The 16,429-nt window shown below is 45.9% G+C and overlaps 1 protein-coding gene across 2 annotated transcripts in view; it reads right to left on the bottom strand.

Moving 5' to 3' along the window:
• RANBP17 (RAN binding protein 17) overlaps positions 1–16,429 on the bottom strand; it is a 1,522,743-nt gene that overhangs the window by 304,041 nt on the left and 1,202,273 nt on the right. For both annotated transcript variants that reach the window (XM_078653359.1, XM_078653358.1), the window contains exon 24: positions 12,307–12,445. In XM_078653359.1, the coding sequence (XP_078509485.1) occupies positions 12,307–12,445 (139 nt within the window). The remainder of the gene's footprint in view (positions 1–12,306; positions 12,446–16,429) is intronic.

A 16,429-nucleotide genomic window follows, 5' to 3' on the forward strand; every position in this document is an offset into this window, starting at 1 on the left:
GGGCATGAAGCTACAGACAACACCCTCAATGCATAAACACTGACATTGAAGGCTGTGGGGCTGCCTGGGTGCGCAAGTGGGGTGGCTGAAGGGGCTGCAAGGCTGAGGGGCTCTGTTCTACTGCCTCCTTAATACACTCCATATTTTTAAACTTGGTGGCTTAAGGGAAGAGCTGTGACTGCTCATGCTCCCCCATGGCAAATATTAAGGCGGGGTCGCTGACCCTTGATGTCACTCAAACCAATTATTCAGCAGGGACTCTTAACCTTCTTTTGCTGAGGGGACTGTGCGCAGCTTCGGCAAGACCGCCAGCCTGCACACCATACAACTACTTGTTGTATTGTAGATTGTTCGCATTAAAGGGGAGGTAGCCTGGAAGCCCTAGCCTGCCTGGAGGCGATATCACGTCTTGTCCTGCACTATTACCCCATTCTTGCCAGCCTTGGGCTTCCGGCTTACTCACCTAATGCACCTCTTCTCCTTGGTGGAGTCGTAAGGCTCATGTTCCACCCATTCACTCCACAAAGCGCTGGAAGGCCAGGGAGATGGGTCCATGCATGATGCACATCCTGGGCACTGGCCAAGAGGAGGATTGTGAATACCTTTGGCAGTCTCTTTTCTACTGCGCATGAGGGTGCGCCCAATTAGCCTATGCCAGTGCATAACTCTAAATAATGCCCCCCTTCCTCTCGCGGAATGGGATAAGGTCAGACACCCATAAATCTCCCATATCTGAGAAATACTCGTTGATTTTGTGCTCACTGGTGCTAAAGCCGTGCCTGCCCAAGAGTCTCCTTGACAGTTAAGCACAGAATGGCTCTGGAGCAGGGCGGACACACATTTCTAAGTGACTCGATCATGAAGGTGATCCGGAAGATGCATTGTAGTTTGATTAGCCAGAGGGGGCAGCGTGGCCTGACTAGGGGCAGAAGAGCACTGTTAATGGTTGCGACTCTAGTACATTGGCAGAGCCATGTCTGGGTTTACAATCGTCAAATAATAAAAGGCGGTGTGGATGAAAAAGAAAATGTTAGCCTGTCTGTGTGGAGTTCTAAGCCCTTGGAGGCCAGGCCTGGGGTGCAAGTGTAGAGATGTGTGGGTGTCGAAGTACTGGGACAAGCTTGTATTGGAAAGTAACAGCATGGTATCAAGTGGGTGCCACTAAAGATATGGCAGAGGCATTGCTGCTCTAGAACAGAACTGAGGTGCACTGGCAACGCTTTTCAATGCCCCAGGACTGGCAGCGCTCTCTGTGCTCTAGGGCAGGGTTGGGATGAACTGTTATAACAGCGTGATACTGCATGATTACTGAGGCTGCATTTGGTGCGTGCGCACATCTTGTGCCTCCTCCTTAGGGAAACAAGATTCTGGACATAGTGTGTGTAATGTGTCGCACATTTGTTGTGCTGACGAGGGCTTTTGTTTTATTGTGCTACAGTGTCTGCTTTATTGCAGTTTGATCTACAGGGGCGCAATGGAGACCTCTGTCTCTGCAGCCTCTGCAGTGCTCGGGGCCCCACCATGACCTAAAGTATGTGAATCGCATTGCATTGCAAACTATAAGATGGGGCACAAAAGGTGCTGCGCAGTTTGCCTTCCATGTAGTTTTGTTATGCGGAGAGTTAGGATTAGCTGTCATGGGGAAGGGTTAAGGAATGCTGTCTGGGATTCCTGACGAATCCCAAAGATTATCTTGTCATTCAAGCAGTGTTTGCTCAGTGAAGAGCACATTTCTATGGCTCTCAAAGTATATTAAGGAACGGCCGAGCCGCTTACATTATAGACAAGTTATCCTAACTCCAGCCAACCTAAACCATGATGTATTGCTGTAATATTCCAGTTAATAGTTTTCCAAATTACTTTGTTTCAAATTAATAAATTGAATAGGAACAGAATTCCGTTTTTCAAAATCCCACATGTATTATACATGACTGTTTCACACACCCTGTTAACTATTTTTGTCCTTAGTGTGATGTTTGGATTTTTCACAATCTTGTAACTTTTTCAGTGATGTAACATTGAGGGCAACACCAACACTGAAAATTGCTCCGGTGCCACTGGCTTTGGTGCCTTTGTGTGACGTTTCCATGCTTCCTGGTCTGAGTACAGTGTGAGCTTTTCAAGCTTTCTGGCCTGGGTGCCTTTGTGTAACATTTTCATGCTTTGTGGCCTGGGTGCCTTTGTGTAACATTTTCATGCTTTCTGGCCTGGGTACCTTTGTGTGACGTTTGCCATGCTTTCTGGCCTGGGTGCCTTTGTGTGACGTTTCCATGCTTTCTGGCCTGGGTGCCTTTGTGTGACCTTTCCATGCTTTCATCATGCTTACATCTAACTATTAGCAGTGCCAGTTCAGGATGTGGGTGGAGCTAATAGAGTAAGTGGGTGGAGCCAGTGAGGGAAGTGGGTGGAGCCTGAGAAAGTAGGCGTGGCTTCGACAAACATTTGAGCACCTGCACTTCTTATTTTACAAATTAAGCACTGCCCTGATCCCAAGAAATTAGATCACTTTTGGACTACAAGAAGAAACCTTTGCTGAGGAGAGGAACCTGAAGAAACTGAGGAGAGACTATCCCTAAGCTGAAGTGCTGCTTGGGGGATTGGCCTGCAGTGGTTGCCTGACTGCCAAAGAAAGGATAAAGAACTTTGTGTGCTTTATTTTCAACTTGTGAAGGATCTCCAAGGGCTTGGAAAAGAGCTTGCCTCCTGCTGAAGTCTCAGGGACAACAGACTTCAAACCCCAGCTCCCTAGAGTTATTTGGAAGTGCCTGCTGCTGTTTTTGGGCCTTCTGAGGGACTGCGTGTCGCAATAAGCTGGAAGCGCGACTCAACGAGGAAGAAGCGTGTCACCGTCGCTGCTGCTGCCGTCGCATTGTGAATGTCGGCGCTGTAGCTGTCGTAATGCACCGCAACGATAGAAGCGTCTCGCAACGAAGAGGAAGCATGTCGCCATCGCTGCTGCTGCCGTCGCATCGTGATTGTCGGCGCTGTTGCTGTTGTATTGCACCGCATCAGGAGAAGTGTCTCGCATCCACGGAGAAGCCCGCCGCCCTTGGAGCTGCTGCCGTCGCATCTTGGATGACGCCGCTGTAGTTGTCGTATTGTGCGGAAGCCTCTCGCAACGTCGGAGAGGAGTGCCGCAGCCGAGGCTGCTGCCGTCGCATTGCTGAACAAGGGTGTCACCACTGCAGCTGACGCATCGGATCTAGACTTCTCGCATCATCGGAGAAGTGTGCCGCATCTGGAAGATCTTCACATCTTTATTTCTTTGCACCAGAACTCTGCCACATTTCCATCGCTGCAACATTACTTGCTGTGGAAGCGTCCTGCATCGGTAGGTACATTGACTTAAAGTGGCGCATCTTAAGAACTGAACTGAACTAAGCTAAAACTACCATTTTAAGTATTGTGGATTTTTGTCATTTGTGTTAAGTCTATATAAAGAATACTTATTTTTAATATACAACTGTGTGGTGTCCATCTGTAGTGTTGTCACTGGGTTACTGTATGTGGTCACAAACGCTTTACACACTGCCTCTGAGATAAGCCTGTCTGCTCGTGCCAAGCTACCAAGGGGGTGAGCAGGGGTTATTTTAGGAGTGTACCCCCTTACCCTGACTAGAGGCAAGGGTCCCTATTTGTCACAAGTACCTACCTGTGCCAACTAGAGACCCCCAAATGTAAAAGACAGCATGCGCTGTCTCAGGCAAGACCTAAAAAGGGCACAAGATACATGAGTTTACCCCCCACAGTGAGAAACGGTGTAAAAGCAGGTAAAACAGAATGAAGCATTCTGGAGAGGAGTGAAAGATGTCACTTTGCAGAAAGAAAAGCCACCCAGAGGGAGGTGACTGCCGCAAGCCCAACCTGAAAAGGTCCTTGCAGAACAGGTAGGATGGGTGGGTGTTAAGGAATCTGCCAGATATCTTCGTTACCAAAGGTAAGTAACTCGTTCATCTGATAGAGACATCAAGCCGCAGATTCCTTAACTTAGAATAGATACCAAAGCCATACCCATAGAGAAGGAGGGCCTGCGACCAGACCCCACCAAGTTCCTGAGAGAACTTAGTCGTGAACAAAGTAACTAAAACAGTGCTGTCAACCAGGTGACTAAACACAGTGGGGACAGCATTGTCAGCACAGCGAACACCAGACCATGAAGCTCTGAAGAGAGCGGAAAACAATGGAAGGCAAAGGCACTCCAAGCCAGAAAGAAAAGCACGAAAACCCCCTTGTGTATACCAGGGTGAGAGAAGGAAAGCACAGAGCCAGAATGCCCGTGCTGAAGTGAGGGTTCAGAACTCTGTAAAGAAGTCAGAGGAATCCGAGGAACAAATGTGTCGACAAGAAGCAAGACCAGAGAGAGGACAAAGCGGTATGACAGAGTGAGCGCATACCGTTTGAGCAAGCAGAACAGTGGAAAAAACACTGAACCTGCACCTGCAAGATAGGTGGGGCAGCAATGGCAGTATGCTGCCCCATGGCTGGCAAGTGCCGGCATTACCAGAAACACACCACACCAGCACTGCAGCACGCAGTTGCTCCTTCACAGAAACATGTGAGAGGGTGAATGGCAACAAGCAGAGGTACCCAGAACAGGACCAAAGTAAAACTAGTACTTCACATGGAAGACAGGAGTACCTAAGTATACAGTGTGGACACCAGAACCACACAAGTACAGGGAAATCTCAATGTAGGGGAGAGTGAGCTGCCCAGAAGCAAAGGACACAGCCAGGAATGCAAAGAAAAAGCGAGGGGGGGTGCTCCGGCAAACCGAACACACACCTTGAGCAACCTGGGACAAAGTACACAGACACCGCAGCCATTACCCTGCATGCATGGTCCTGCTGCGAGAAGCACGTAGAGCAGATATACATTAAAAAGGATACACATCTAGAAGGATGTGTTGTATAAAAGAGGATAAGGGTATGCCATAAGTATCAACAGCCATATCGAGCAGAGCTGGACAGAACCCTGTCTAGACATGGAAGCGACATTAGCTACTCGTCCGGATGGAGCCCTGGTCCCTGCTAAACAAACGAGGAGATTGAACCAAAGTAGAAACAGTCAGGACCAACGTAATGGTCCAAGGATGTACAGACAGGACCGCCCAAGGCAACCAGCATCCTTAAGGGAACACTGCCATTGAGAGCGTGACAGCAGGAACCTGAAGTAGAAACATGGAAAACACCTGCGCTGAAAGTAGCAGTGAAATAAGAAAAAACGTGTGCTTGGGAAGCGTCCAGAAAATGAGGGCACAAGGCTGTGTACAGAACAGACGTGTGTGTCGAAGACGCCACCACCTATAGATGAGTCCAGACAGGGCTGAAGGACGAGAGGCACTACCCATACAGTAGAGTGGAGAGTAGACCCAGTCACCGCAGAAGCGGATAAAAAAGGGAAAGTAGGCACCTTATGACAGTGAACACACCATGATGCACTCACACTACGCGCAGACACTGAAAAAATGCAGCGCAGCTCTGCGTATGGGGGGGCCACACTACCAGGATCTGCCCTGGCACGATAACAGGGCGTCAGCCGCAGAAGAACTGTGCCAGAACGAGGCAGAATAAGGTGTCCCAAGGGAAAGTGCTTGTGGCCTACCATGAACCCTAGGTAACGCTGATGGGCCGGCAGGACGGGGATGTGAAAATAAGCATCCTGCAAGTCCAACGCTACCATCCAGTTTCCAGGGTCGAGAGCAGACAGGACCTGAGCCATGGTCAACATTTTGAACTTCTCCTTCCGGAGGAAGCGATTGACGTTCTGGAGATCCAAGATAGGATGCAGGCCCTTGTCCTTCTTGGGCATCAGAAAGTAGTGGGAATAACAACCACAACATTCTTCTGGGGGCAGGAACAGGCTTGATGGCTCCCTTGGCCAAGAGAGCTGCAACCTCTTGTTGGAGAAGGACCAAATGATCCTCTGACATGCTATGGGTCGAGGTGGCATGGATGAAGGGGTCGTCTCGAAGGGGAGAGAATAGCCCCTTCGGACTATCTTCAAAACCCACCTGTCCGACGTGATTTTGAGCCAGTGGAGGAGGTAATGGCGAATTCTGCCGCTCACAGGCAAAAGGTGGCCCTGAAAGGTCTGACTAGGAATGCTTGGAGGCTGTTGCAGGGGGGGCGCTGGTGGACTGGCCCGCCCGCTGACCCTCAGACCCACACCGGTGGGTCCCACGTCTCTGGCCACGCAGAGGCTGGACAGTTTGCGCAGGCCTGTGGCTCTGGGCGGAACGTGGTGGTCCACCCCTTACATAGCCACGAAAGGGTGTGCAACGGAAACTTACTTAACTTGCTTTGATAAGTTAATAACTATGTCCAAAGACAACCCTGTAAAATGGGTTTCCCAGTTGAAGCGTCAATTATATCGGGATTAAAAGCAATGGTTAAGATTCACAAAGATAAGGTTACATGTGTAGAGATACTAAAGTGTAGATCTACTTCCACACCAAGGTGTAGATCTCCTTTTTGCTACTCACCATTTTCAAGTGGAGATTTACATCTAGATGTAGACTTAAGGGTCTCCTCCCTGAAAAATGAGGTGTTAAGTTTATACTTGTAACTTTCCAACTTTTGCGGAGATCATCACCACCACCGAGGTGGAGATCTCTCTATGGAAAAATATAGAGATATTTAATAAAGTCAATTAAAAAAATATTAAAATAAAAAATAAAACATTTAAAAAAATATTATTGACCTCAAACTACCCAAAGAAAAAGATAGGCTACTGCCTAAAAGTAACTTTGCATTAAATTGTAAATCAACTCAAATGCATCAATTTTTTAAAAATTGTTTTGAAAAATAATTAATTTTTTTTAACCCTTCCTTATCATTTTTTATTTTTAGTTACCTTGGAACAAACATGGTTATTATCAGCTATTTTCTTTTTTTAACAACTGTATCTAAACATTTTCATGGCCATACACGTTGCCAGTATAGTCAGTATCATGCTTGTACATACAGTGCCTGTTAAACAAAGTTTGAAGTTTATTGGTTTGTATAGCGCTGAATCACCCATGAGGGTATCTCGGCGCTTGGAACGGTAAGGAACATCATAGACAGGGGAAGATTAGAAGAGGTGGGTTTTTAGCATCTTTCTGAATTGGGCTAGATTAAGTCCAGAACGTAGATGAGAAGGTAGGTTATTCCAAAATAGAGGGGCAAGATAGGAAAATGCCTTGCCACCACTACGTGCCTTTTTAACTCTGGGGAAAATGAGCAGATGCTCAGTGCTTGAACTCAGAGTTCGTGCAGGGGTGTAGGAGGAGAGCTTGTTAGAGAGATAGGAAGGGCCCTGCCCATTACGAGCTTTATGAATAATACAGCCTATTTTGAATTGTACCCTTTTCCTTATAGGGAGCCAGTGGAGTTGGTTCAGGAGGGGTGCCGAGGGTGTTCTCGCTGGGGTATTGACAGTGAGTTGGGCAGCGGTATTCTGCACCACCTGCAATTTGTTAATAGCAGTTTCGTTGGCTGAAAATAGTAGGGCATTACAGTAATCAAGTCTACTAAGTACCAAGGCCTGTATCAGTGTTTTCTTGGTGGAGGAAGGTAGAAGGGGAAAGATCCTTCACAAGAGGCCTAGAATGTAGAAGCAAGAGCCTGCAGTAGTGTTGGCGTGGGTGTCATGGGTGAGTCTGTGATCAATCCTGACAACTAAGTTCTTGGCCACTTTTTTTGGGATAGGGGCAGTACCCAGCTCTTCCGGCCACTAGGTAGGCGACCAATAAGTGGTAGCTCCACCACACAACATGATTTCAGTTTTGCCCTCATTTAGTTGTAAAAAGTTGTAACGCATGCAGGCAGCGATCGATTTCATGCCTTCAGAGAACGTAAGTTCGATGTCAGGTGCGTATTTATCAAATGTGAGTAGAAGCTGAGTGTCGTCAGCGTATGAAATGGGAGTAAATCCCAAGGATCTCATGAGTCTGGCCAGAGGGGTGACATAAATGTTAAAGAGGGTCGAGCTCAGACAGGAGCCCTGCGGGACCCCCTTGCTGACCTTGGTGGTGTTGGATGTAAACGATCCCATGGTGACAGTCTGGGTTTTATCTGTTAGAAAGTCAGTCACTCATTTCAGTGCTAACCCATTTCAGTGCTAACCCCCGAATGCCTATGTCTTGGAGTTTGTCCAGAAGAATGTGGTGGGAAACAGTATCAAACGCTGTTGACAAGTCAAGCAGCACCAAAAGCGCTGCCTGACCCTTGTCCGCAGCCATTCGAATGTTGTCAGTGACCTCAATAAGGGCAGATTCTGTGCTATGTTTAGCCCGAAACCCTGATTGAGAGGCATCCAGAAGTTGGTAGTAGCAAACTTCACAAAGTATTACAACAGATTGGGCTGTAACCTGGTCTAAAATCTCACAATGTTGGATTCCAGTGATTGGGGGAACGTGGGGTTTGGGGCTCGAGAACCCAGAGAAGTTCTTCTTGCTGAGGTTCAGAGTCTCATCTTGCATTCTGCGGGTGATATACATCTGTCCTCCACCAGTCTCACCGGCTCGAAGGGTCGGGCGTTCTCATATCTTGTTTTATATGAGTATGAAAGGGGGACCATATCTTGCCAAATTTAGACGATGTGTCCCTAAGTGTAGCTGTGAGACTTTGATATGTTCCATAGCATGTATTGTCCATACCTTGGTCTAACATAGACCTATTGCCAGCAATGTGGGGCTCTGCCACTTCAGGGTCACTACCTGCAGAGCTACTAGCAGTAAAGGAGTCAGTAATTTTTCAGCAGCCGTGGGAAGGGGATAGAGCTCCCCCTCATCTATGAGGCCCAGTAGGACTGTTTGGGATAATCTTGGCAGCTCAATGTTTGTGATGTCCTTAATGGTCCACAAAACCGGCTCCCAAAATGGTTGTACTTACAGGCATTGCATACTCCCTCCAGCAGATGTCTGGCTGGGTGTTTATCATAGCCTTCAGATAAACCGTGGTCACGTACCATCTCAACATTAATTTAAAAGCATTCACACTATGTTGTAGGCAAAGGGAGGATTTTGCCGCCCTCCTCCGGTCCAGTCTGTTTTTGTCAGCTCAAGGTCTTCTGACCAGTTAGTTTTGTACCATAACCTTGCCAAGGGAATGGGTCTGGTTAATGGTCAATGGATTCTGGAGGGTGCTTTATTGATGATCTTATCCGAAAACATATACTTCACCCCTGTAGTCTCTCTCGCTCTCAGTGCCTCCACCTCAGGCAGTTTAGCTCTGTGCAAGAGCTGTGTAATTCAGTAAAGATCCTTGGGTCATAGTGCAAATAATCATTGGCACACTGATCGCTGGTCTTAGGGGGTTTCATATATGTAAATTTGGTCCAGGTAAAGTGTATCACTCCCCTTCTAGGACTGATATCCCCTGTCAGTCATACTTGGTGGGAATTCAAGACTCCACACCACCGGAATTAGGGAGGACAGAAAGGTTGTTACTGCTCTTGTTCTGACCACCTTGTTCCAATATGGCAAGGCCCCTTCCATGGCCCACCTTAATGTGCCCAGAGAGCGGCAAAATCTAGAGGATACCCACAGCAACTGGTGGCGGAGAAGCTGAAGCTGAGACTACTGCTCCTCCAGGAGGAACCAGGGTTGATCAGCATCCAGGGAGCACCACACTAGGGCTGGGGTAAGTTGAGCTGTTATTAGGGACTTCCATTAATACCTCTGCAGGGCTCCTCATTGTAAGGAATTTTGCTATGCAAGGTGATTTGTTGTTCCAAATAAAGGGCCAGATTATTGTTTGTATTGATTTCAAAACATCTGGAGGAACGTTCATTGGTAAGAATCGAAAGAGGTAAAGCAGGCACAGTAAGAAATTAATCTTAATACAACTGATCCTGTCTACCAACAAAACTTCAAATCCACCCCATCGATCGAGGTCCTGAAATAGGGTGTTAAGAAGGGGAGGTAAATTGCCCTGAAATATCTCACGTTTTGGGTGGGATAGTCACACCCAGATAGTTAATTCCTGTCAAAGCTGTTTGTAGTCCACCTCTAGAATCAACGGCCTTGCTATCTTCTTGGTCATTTCCCACACCCATCGCATTGGATTTATGATGATTAACTTTAAATCCTATTACTCGTTAGAAGCAGTCCAGTTCCTCCATTAATGCCCGGAATGAGGAGGAAGGATTAGTCAAGAAGCAGATGGCATTGGCCACAAAAAGGGCCATCTTTACCTATCTGTCCTTTGTCTCAGTCCAGTGATTTCAAGATTAGCCTGAATTTGCTGGAACAGAGGTTCCAATATCACAGCAGATATTGTTGGGGAGAGGGGATACCCCTGTTGAGTCCCTGAGGCCAAACTTTTGTGGTCTGAAAGGCATTAGTGTTTCCTTCCGGAGTCTAGTAGAGGGCCATGCACAATTCGTCAGAATAAAAGACTTCATTTGGGGGCCCAGGGTTGTTCTATCTCTTTTTGTAAAAAAAATTAAGAACTCCAATTTACGTGAACAATGGCCTTCTCCGCTTCATGAGGGAGTAGTATTACTCGAGTTTTCGTGGTTGCCCTCCTAGCTACTACAATGATTACTAATAGAAAAATATCCCCTGTGTTTTGGTCTCTGATGAAACCCAACTGATAAGACGTTATCAACCTGGGCCACAGTTCCCTCAGTCTGGTGGTTCAGTTATTTTCTTAATTAATTTTAATAATTTTCAGACTTTTTAAACTAGTTTAAAAATGTAATTTATTTGAAATATTGAAATACAACATAAGAAAATGTAATATTAATTATACTTGAGGATTTTTTTAATTGACAAATTTTAAATTTAGAATTAAAGTAATTTATTTTACATTATTTCTAATGGGGCGGCCCACCTTCATTGTTTTCCATGTAATTGTATTGCAGTACAAATGGTTGGCCATGTGTGGTGCTTGAACACTCCAAGGCGGGGCGTGAGTAAATTTTTTTTTTTAAACTCTTTTTTTATTTTATAAAAAGAAAACAAACAATCAAGGCAAAAAGAGCATTACAATACAGGCGCTATTTCGGAGCAGGAAGGAAAAGGCAATAGCATTACAATGCAAGTCAATGAAGCGTGAGTACATTTAACCTGTTTTATCACTATTAGGACTATATTTGAACAAGAAGTGTATTTGGTGACTTGCAATTATCATACTTTTAGGTCTTTGTATTAGCATGTCCCACCTTAATACCATCCTTAAGTTTTCCTTAATCTCACCCATTTTGTAGTTTTATTCCCAGCACTCCCCCAACACCCTCCCACATTAACTAATAAAACCTGCACTTCTAGACGCAGAGCTCTCCATCACTAGAGACTTGATCTCTGTATATAAAAGATTGGAGATGTAGAGATCTCCGGCCATAGGTATGTCAACTTCATTTTGTAGGCCTGAGGTAGTACTACTGGAGTACTACTTTACATACCTCAAAATACCTTTTGTGAACCACAGTTAAGGGGTTTGTCATATTTTAAACAGCATAAATGTGAGCTAGCTCTACCACAAGAAACCAATCTAGTGGTCAATTAAATTACCAGACGTGGTAGAAATTTGTCATCTACCCAGTGGGCATAAAGAGAATGGAATGACTACACTCTCCTTAATTTTCCAATATAACTACTTCTTCGGGAATATACCTCTTTTTTCCATATGCATTGTTACAACGCGGTCGTTGTAATGACTGCGTTGTAATTCCCTGCAAGGAAAAGTATTTGTGGTAAACAATGTTTACCCTTCTTCAGTACCTAGATAAAGCACAAAGACCATTCCTCATGCTGGTGAATTTCTCTTGCTTTCCGTAGTGTGCACAACTATTTCACGGCATATGTTATCAGGATCTAATAGGAAGGAACATAGAGCTTCTGAACCATCTTCCAGGCAGCTGTAATTGTTTTGTGGTCACTGCTTAGCACGATGATTTTCAATGGAAAGCAACAATGTTTCGGGAAGCGAATTGCATGCATGTTAGGGGGAGAGCAGGTGAGGTGTGGTGGGCGTGCTTGCAAATGCAATTCAATTTCTGAGAGAGACAAAAACGTATGGTTTACAAAGGTTTTCTGGAGCTTCTGTCATTCTAAAGGCAACGGGGTATTGAATGCAAGGGTACCAATATATTGTCACAAAAACCTGAAAATCAAACTGTGATGGAATCTGCATTTGAGCTGTACAATGTGGGAAAACTCATTAAATAATATGCATATGTCACATCATTGTTTGGTATCCAAACCACAAAGATGTTTTTCAAAAGAATGAGATGCACTCTCTATTTACGTATGCATTTGTAGAATGTAGGTAAGGAATGACATGCTGTTTAACATTTCGTGAGTACTGGGAAGTCACTTACCTAGGGCAGTAAGGCCTTCTGATATGGATGTAAAAATATATATTAGGACGTGGGGTTCCAAACTAGTAATAAAGCTCATATGGTCCTGGGTGAGACATTCCAAGAGAGGATAGTAAGACTGGCTCAGTTTCCGATATTGCTATTCAAGAAAAGGAGATTAAGGACAGATTAACACAGCTCAGTAGTGCTTCAACTTCTTAACGCTCAAAATAAAGGAGCCAACAATACCAAAATGCAGAAATTGACGTAGAAGAGTTGCAGCTAAGAAAATGACCACCTTGAGGCCAGAACTGAAAACTATTTTTAGAGTTACAAATAAAAGATTAGTTAAGGGAGCATAACCAGCCCTCTATGCCCAGTGCTTAATTTGAGCTAGTTGTTGCCACTGGCACTTAATTTTCCCCATTAGACTTTTCCTGACAGCAAGAGAGGGGAAAAACGTACAAATGGGAAAGAAGGAAGAGAAAGACGAAAAACAATCAAAAAGGGCCAAGAATGAACCTCTAAGAGTGAGTTAAGAGACAAGGAGTGAGTGTTGGTGGATTAAAGAGACACAAAGTAGATTCAAGACTATGTAGCCTTGATATTTCGGCACACTAACATTTAATACCATTGCATCAAACTTCGGAGCAGAACTTTAGGTACCAGCACTCTTTCTATTACAAACTACTTTACTGCCTATGCCCTGCCACATCTCAGCAAATGCACAATAGAATGAACCTTTTTATTTTTTATCGTCCAATGAGCACTGTAAAAAGCAGTCTCTGAGTGGAGAGGCTGTTGTGTAGAAATTTTAAGTCAGACAAGTACATTAAAAGGCAAGATATAAGCCAACTACGATTCTTTTTTCTAGTAAAGCTTCATGGAATGGCATTTGTCTATATACGTAGAACTAGACACAGTGGGTTCTATTCACAAACTCCATTTTGTAGTATGTGAAGTAGTACTACCATAGTACCACTCATGTACTACAAAATGCTATTCACTAACCTATGTGCGGAGACGCCTGCCACTCCAATCATCTCTGTGTAGAGAACTCCACCTAAATAAATTGGTGGTGGGGATGGGGGGGGGGGAGGGGGAAGGAGTAGCTAGAAAATGGGGAATACATACACCTAAATGGTGATGCTTAGGGAGGGAAATGGATGGTGCTTAGGGAAGGAAATGGGTGGGGCTTATGGAGGGAAGGGGTGAGGTTTAGGGAAGACATGCATATACATCTACACACAAAAATGTAAGGTCAACGCTATGAACAAAAAACACTTCTAAAGTTACCGAAGCCAAAAATGGGCTCTATAACTGTGGTAAATGCACTTCAACTTAGACTTGAAGTAAATCCAGCAATACACAATGAAACCCACAAGTACAGTAACACACTGCCATCGAAAACAATGAAGGCATGTATTTACAATAACAACCAGTAAGAAGTTAGGTTAAATATATAGATAACATTTTGACTTCTCATATATGTCAAAACAATAGCTTTTCAGGTTTAGGTTTAGAGTGATGCATAAGTTATGCAAAAAAGAAGCAGAGAGCTCTGGGTAGTTCTCAAGTTTAGGTGGAAAGTAGCTCCTGTATAAAGCACCATCAACACCATCGACACTCTAAATTAGCTCACCTAAAATGTCTGCTTTTCTATCAAAGTCTTTAAGCATAGGGATAGCACAGTGCCATCCATGCCGAGATAGAAAGGGAAAGTCTTTTGCCATTTCTACAGCAACGTTTTTAAGCATAGGACTAGCACAGTGCTATCCATGCCGAGCTGTAAAATGATAAAAGCCGTTTACCGCTTCAGGCACAGTATAACATCTTTGAATTGATAAAATACAAACCAAGCCAACCTGAAATGAATAAATGCACCACTGACATGTCTTTCGCTCTCACTACAGCTCCTCAGAGAGGTACAGCTTTGTCCAACACAAGGGAGTTCCCAGTATGTGTCAAAACAATACTCTTTAATTATTTTTTTTGTAAATCTTTTTTTTTATTGTTTTCCAACACAAACAGCACCCATAAGAATGACTGAACATGTATACATTCAACAAATTCCAGATAGATATCAGGATAACCAAGGCATTAATCCCTACTGCACGACAGCTCAATGAAGGTACCATCTCAAAAGTCCAGAAGACACCCCCTCGAAAAATAACCATAACAGTTATATGATATCAACAGAAATCAATACAGTCTTACCATAAAGCCCCATGCACCAGATTAATTCTCAATTTGGCCCCCAACTCCCTTGCCCAGCACTCACCCACCTTCCCACCGGCGCGACAACCCCGAAATTTCGTGCAATAGAGTGTTAGGTTCAATCAACTATGCGGACCTTCCTGGTTTCCCAATGTACAGCTTGAATAGATGTAATGACCATTGTGGGGTACAGGGACCCCTCGCTGCGCTTCCCATCTCGAAGGTGGGTATTCTTCTCCTAGTCCTCATCCCCGGTCGAGGCTCCCATCTCTGACTCAGATCCTGCATCCGCCCCCTTCAATTCCACAACAAGGGCCTCCCACGCTCGCACTCCCTCCAGTGCTTTGTCATTGTGGGACTTATGTGCCTGCTGCAGACGAACTGTGCCCTCACTATTCGCCCACAGGAGCAATGCAGCCCTCCATCTAGGGTTGCTGGGCCCCGCCGCTGCCTTCCAATGGGACGTAATATCTCTCTTGGCAAGCAACAATCCCAAATCTAAAAATGTACTCGTCACTTTCGTTTTGCTGGTATGTGGGAACCGATGCAACAGTCAGGCCCCCTTATCCAGAGCAATCAGTCGACCAGTCACCCTGCAAAGAAGCTCGACCACCTCCTCCCAATACGTGCCCAATTGCAGACAATCCCAAAGCATGCGCATTAAGTCCGCACCTCGCAGCGTGCATCGGGGGCATCGTGCTGTGTCCACCTGGAAATACTGATTGATTTGTATAGCACTGTAAGGCAATAGTACGCCATCCCCGAACAGATCCCCAACCACCTGCAGCCCTAAACTCTCCCACTCCGCCAGCACAGACCAACAGTATCTTAAGGTGTTTTCCTCAATCGAAAGCTCAGCCACTCTTAGCTGCTGCTGCAGAATCACATACGATAATATATGCCTCGGCACATCCGGCTCGACTTCCCGCTCTGGTCCACGGAATTCCTATGCCACTACCTGAGTAAGGCCCTGAAACTGCGCGGCCAGATAGTACAGCTCAAAGTCAGGAACCGTAAGGCCCCCCTCAGCTCTTGGTCGTATCAGTGTGTCCAATGCTACTCGGCGCCTTCCCACTCCCCAGACAAAACCTCCCACCGCTGAGCGGAGCTGTCGAAACGGTGCCACGGGTATTGGTATAGGCAAAGCACGGAAAAAATAGAGCAGTCGGGGAATGCTAGCAATGCTACCCGACCCGCCACCGACAGTGGCAAGGTGCCCCAGAACTGCATACTGCTCCTAAGACTTCTCACTGCTCTGCCTATATTACCCTCCAGTAGATCCTCCTGGGTATGGTATATCCGTGTCCCCAAATAGGGGAGGCACACAGGCTCCCACGTTACGTCAAACAAATGCACAGGTGGGGCACATGCTCTGGCAACCGAAAACACGCAAGTCTTTGCCCAGTTGACTCGCAGGCCTGAAACATCCCCGAATCAGCGGAGCAGGTCACGAGCCCTCTCGAGCTCCCTTCCCGCATCCTTCAAAAAGAGCAATAGGTCGTCAGCGTTCAGCGAAATATAGTGTAGGCGTCCACAGCTCCTCAGACCCTGAAACTTCCTCCCTATTCTTGCACGCGCCGCTAATGGTTCAATGGCAAGGGCAAAGAGCAACGGGGAGAGTGGGCAACCCTGTCGGGTGCCGCGCCCAACCGAATACGAGGAGACTACCCCACCCACACGCACCCTAGCGCTTGCAGATGCATATCAAATTTCGGTCCACCGGATATAGCCCTCTCTAAGCCTGAAGGCTCTCATGACTGCGAATAAATAAGGCCATTCCAAGCTGTCGAACGCCTTTGCAATGTCCACCGATAGGACTACCGCTGTATCTTCCTCACCATAGTCCCCACTTAGTATGCGCATCAACCTACGTATGCTACCAGCCGTGTTTCGTGTAGGAATAAAGCCGGACTGATCCGGGTGTATC

Source organism: Lissotriton helveticus, chromosome 7 (genome assembly GCF_964261635.1).
Source record: "Lissotriton helveticus chromosome 7, aLisHel1.1, whole genome shotgun sequence".
In the NCBI taxonomy this organism is placed as follows: domain Eukaryota; kingdom Metazoa; phylum Chordata; class Amphibia; order Caudata; family Salamandridae; genus Lissotriton; species Lissotriton helveticus.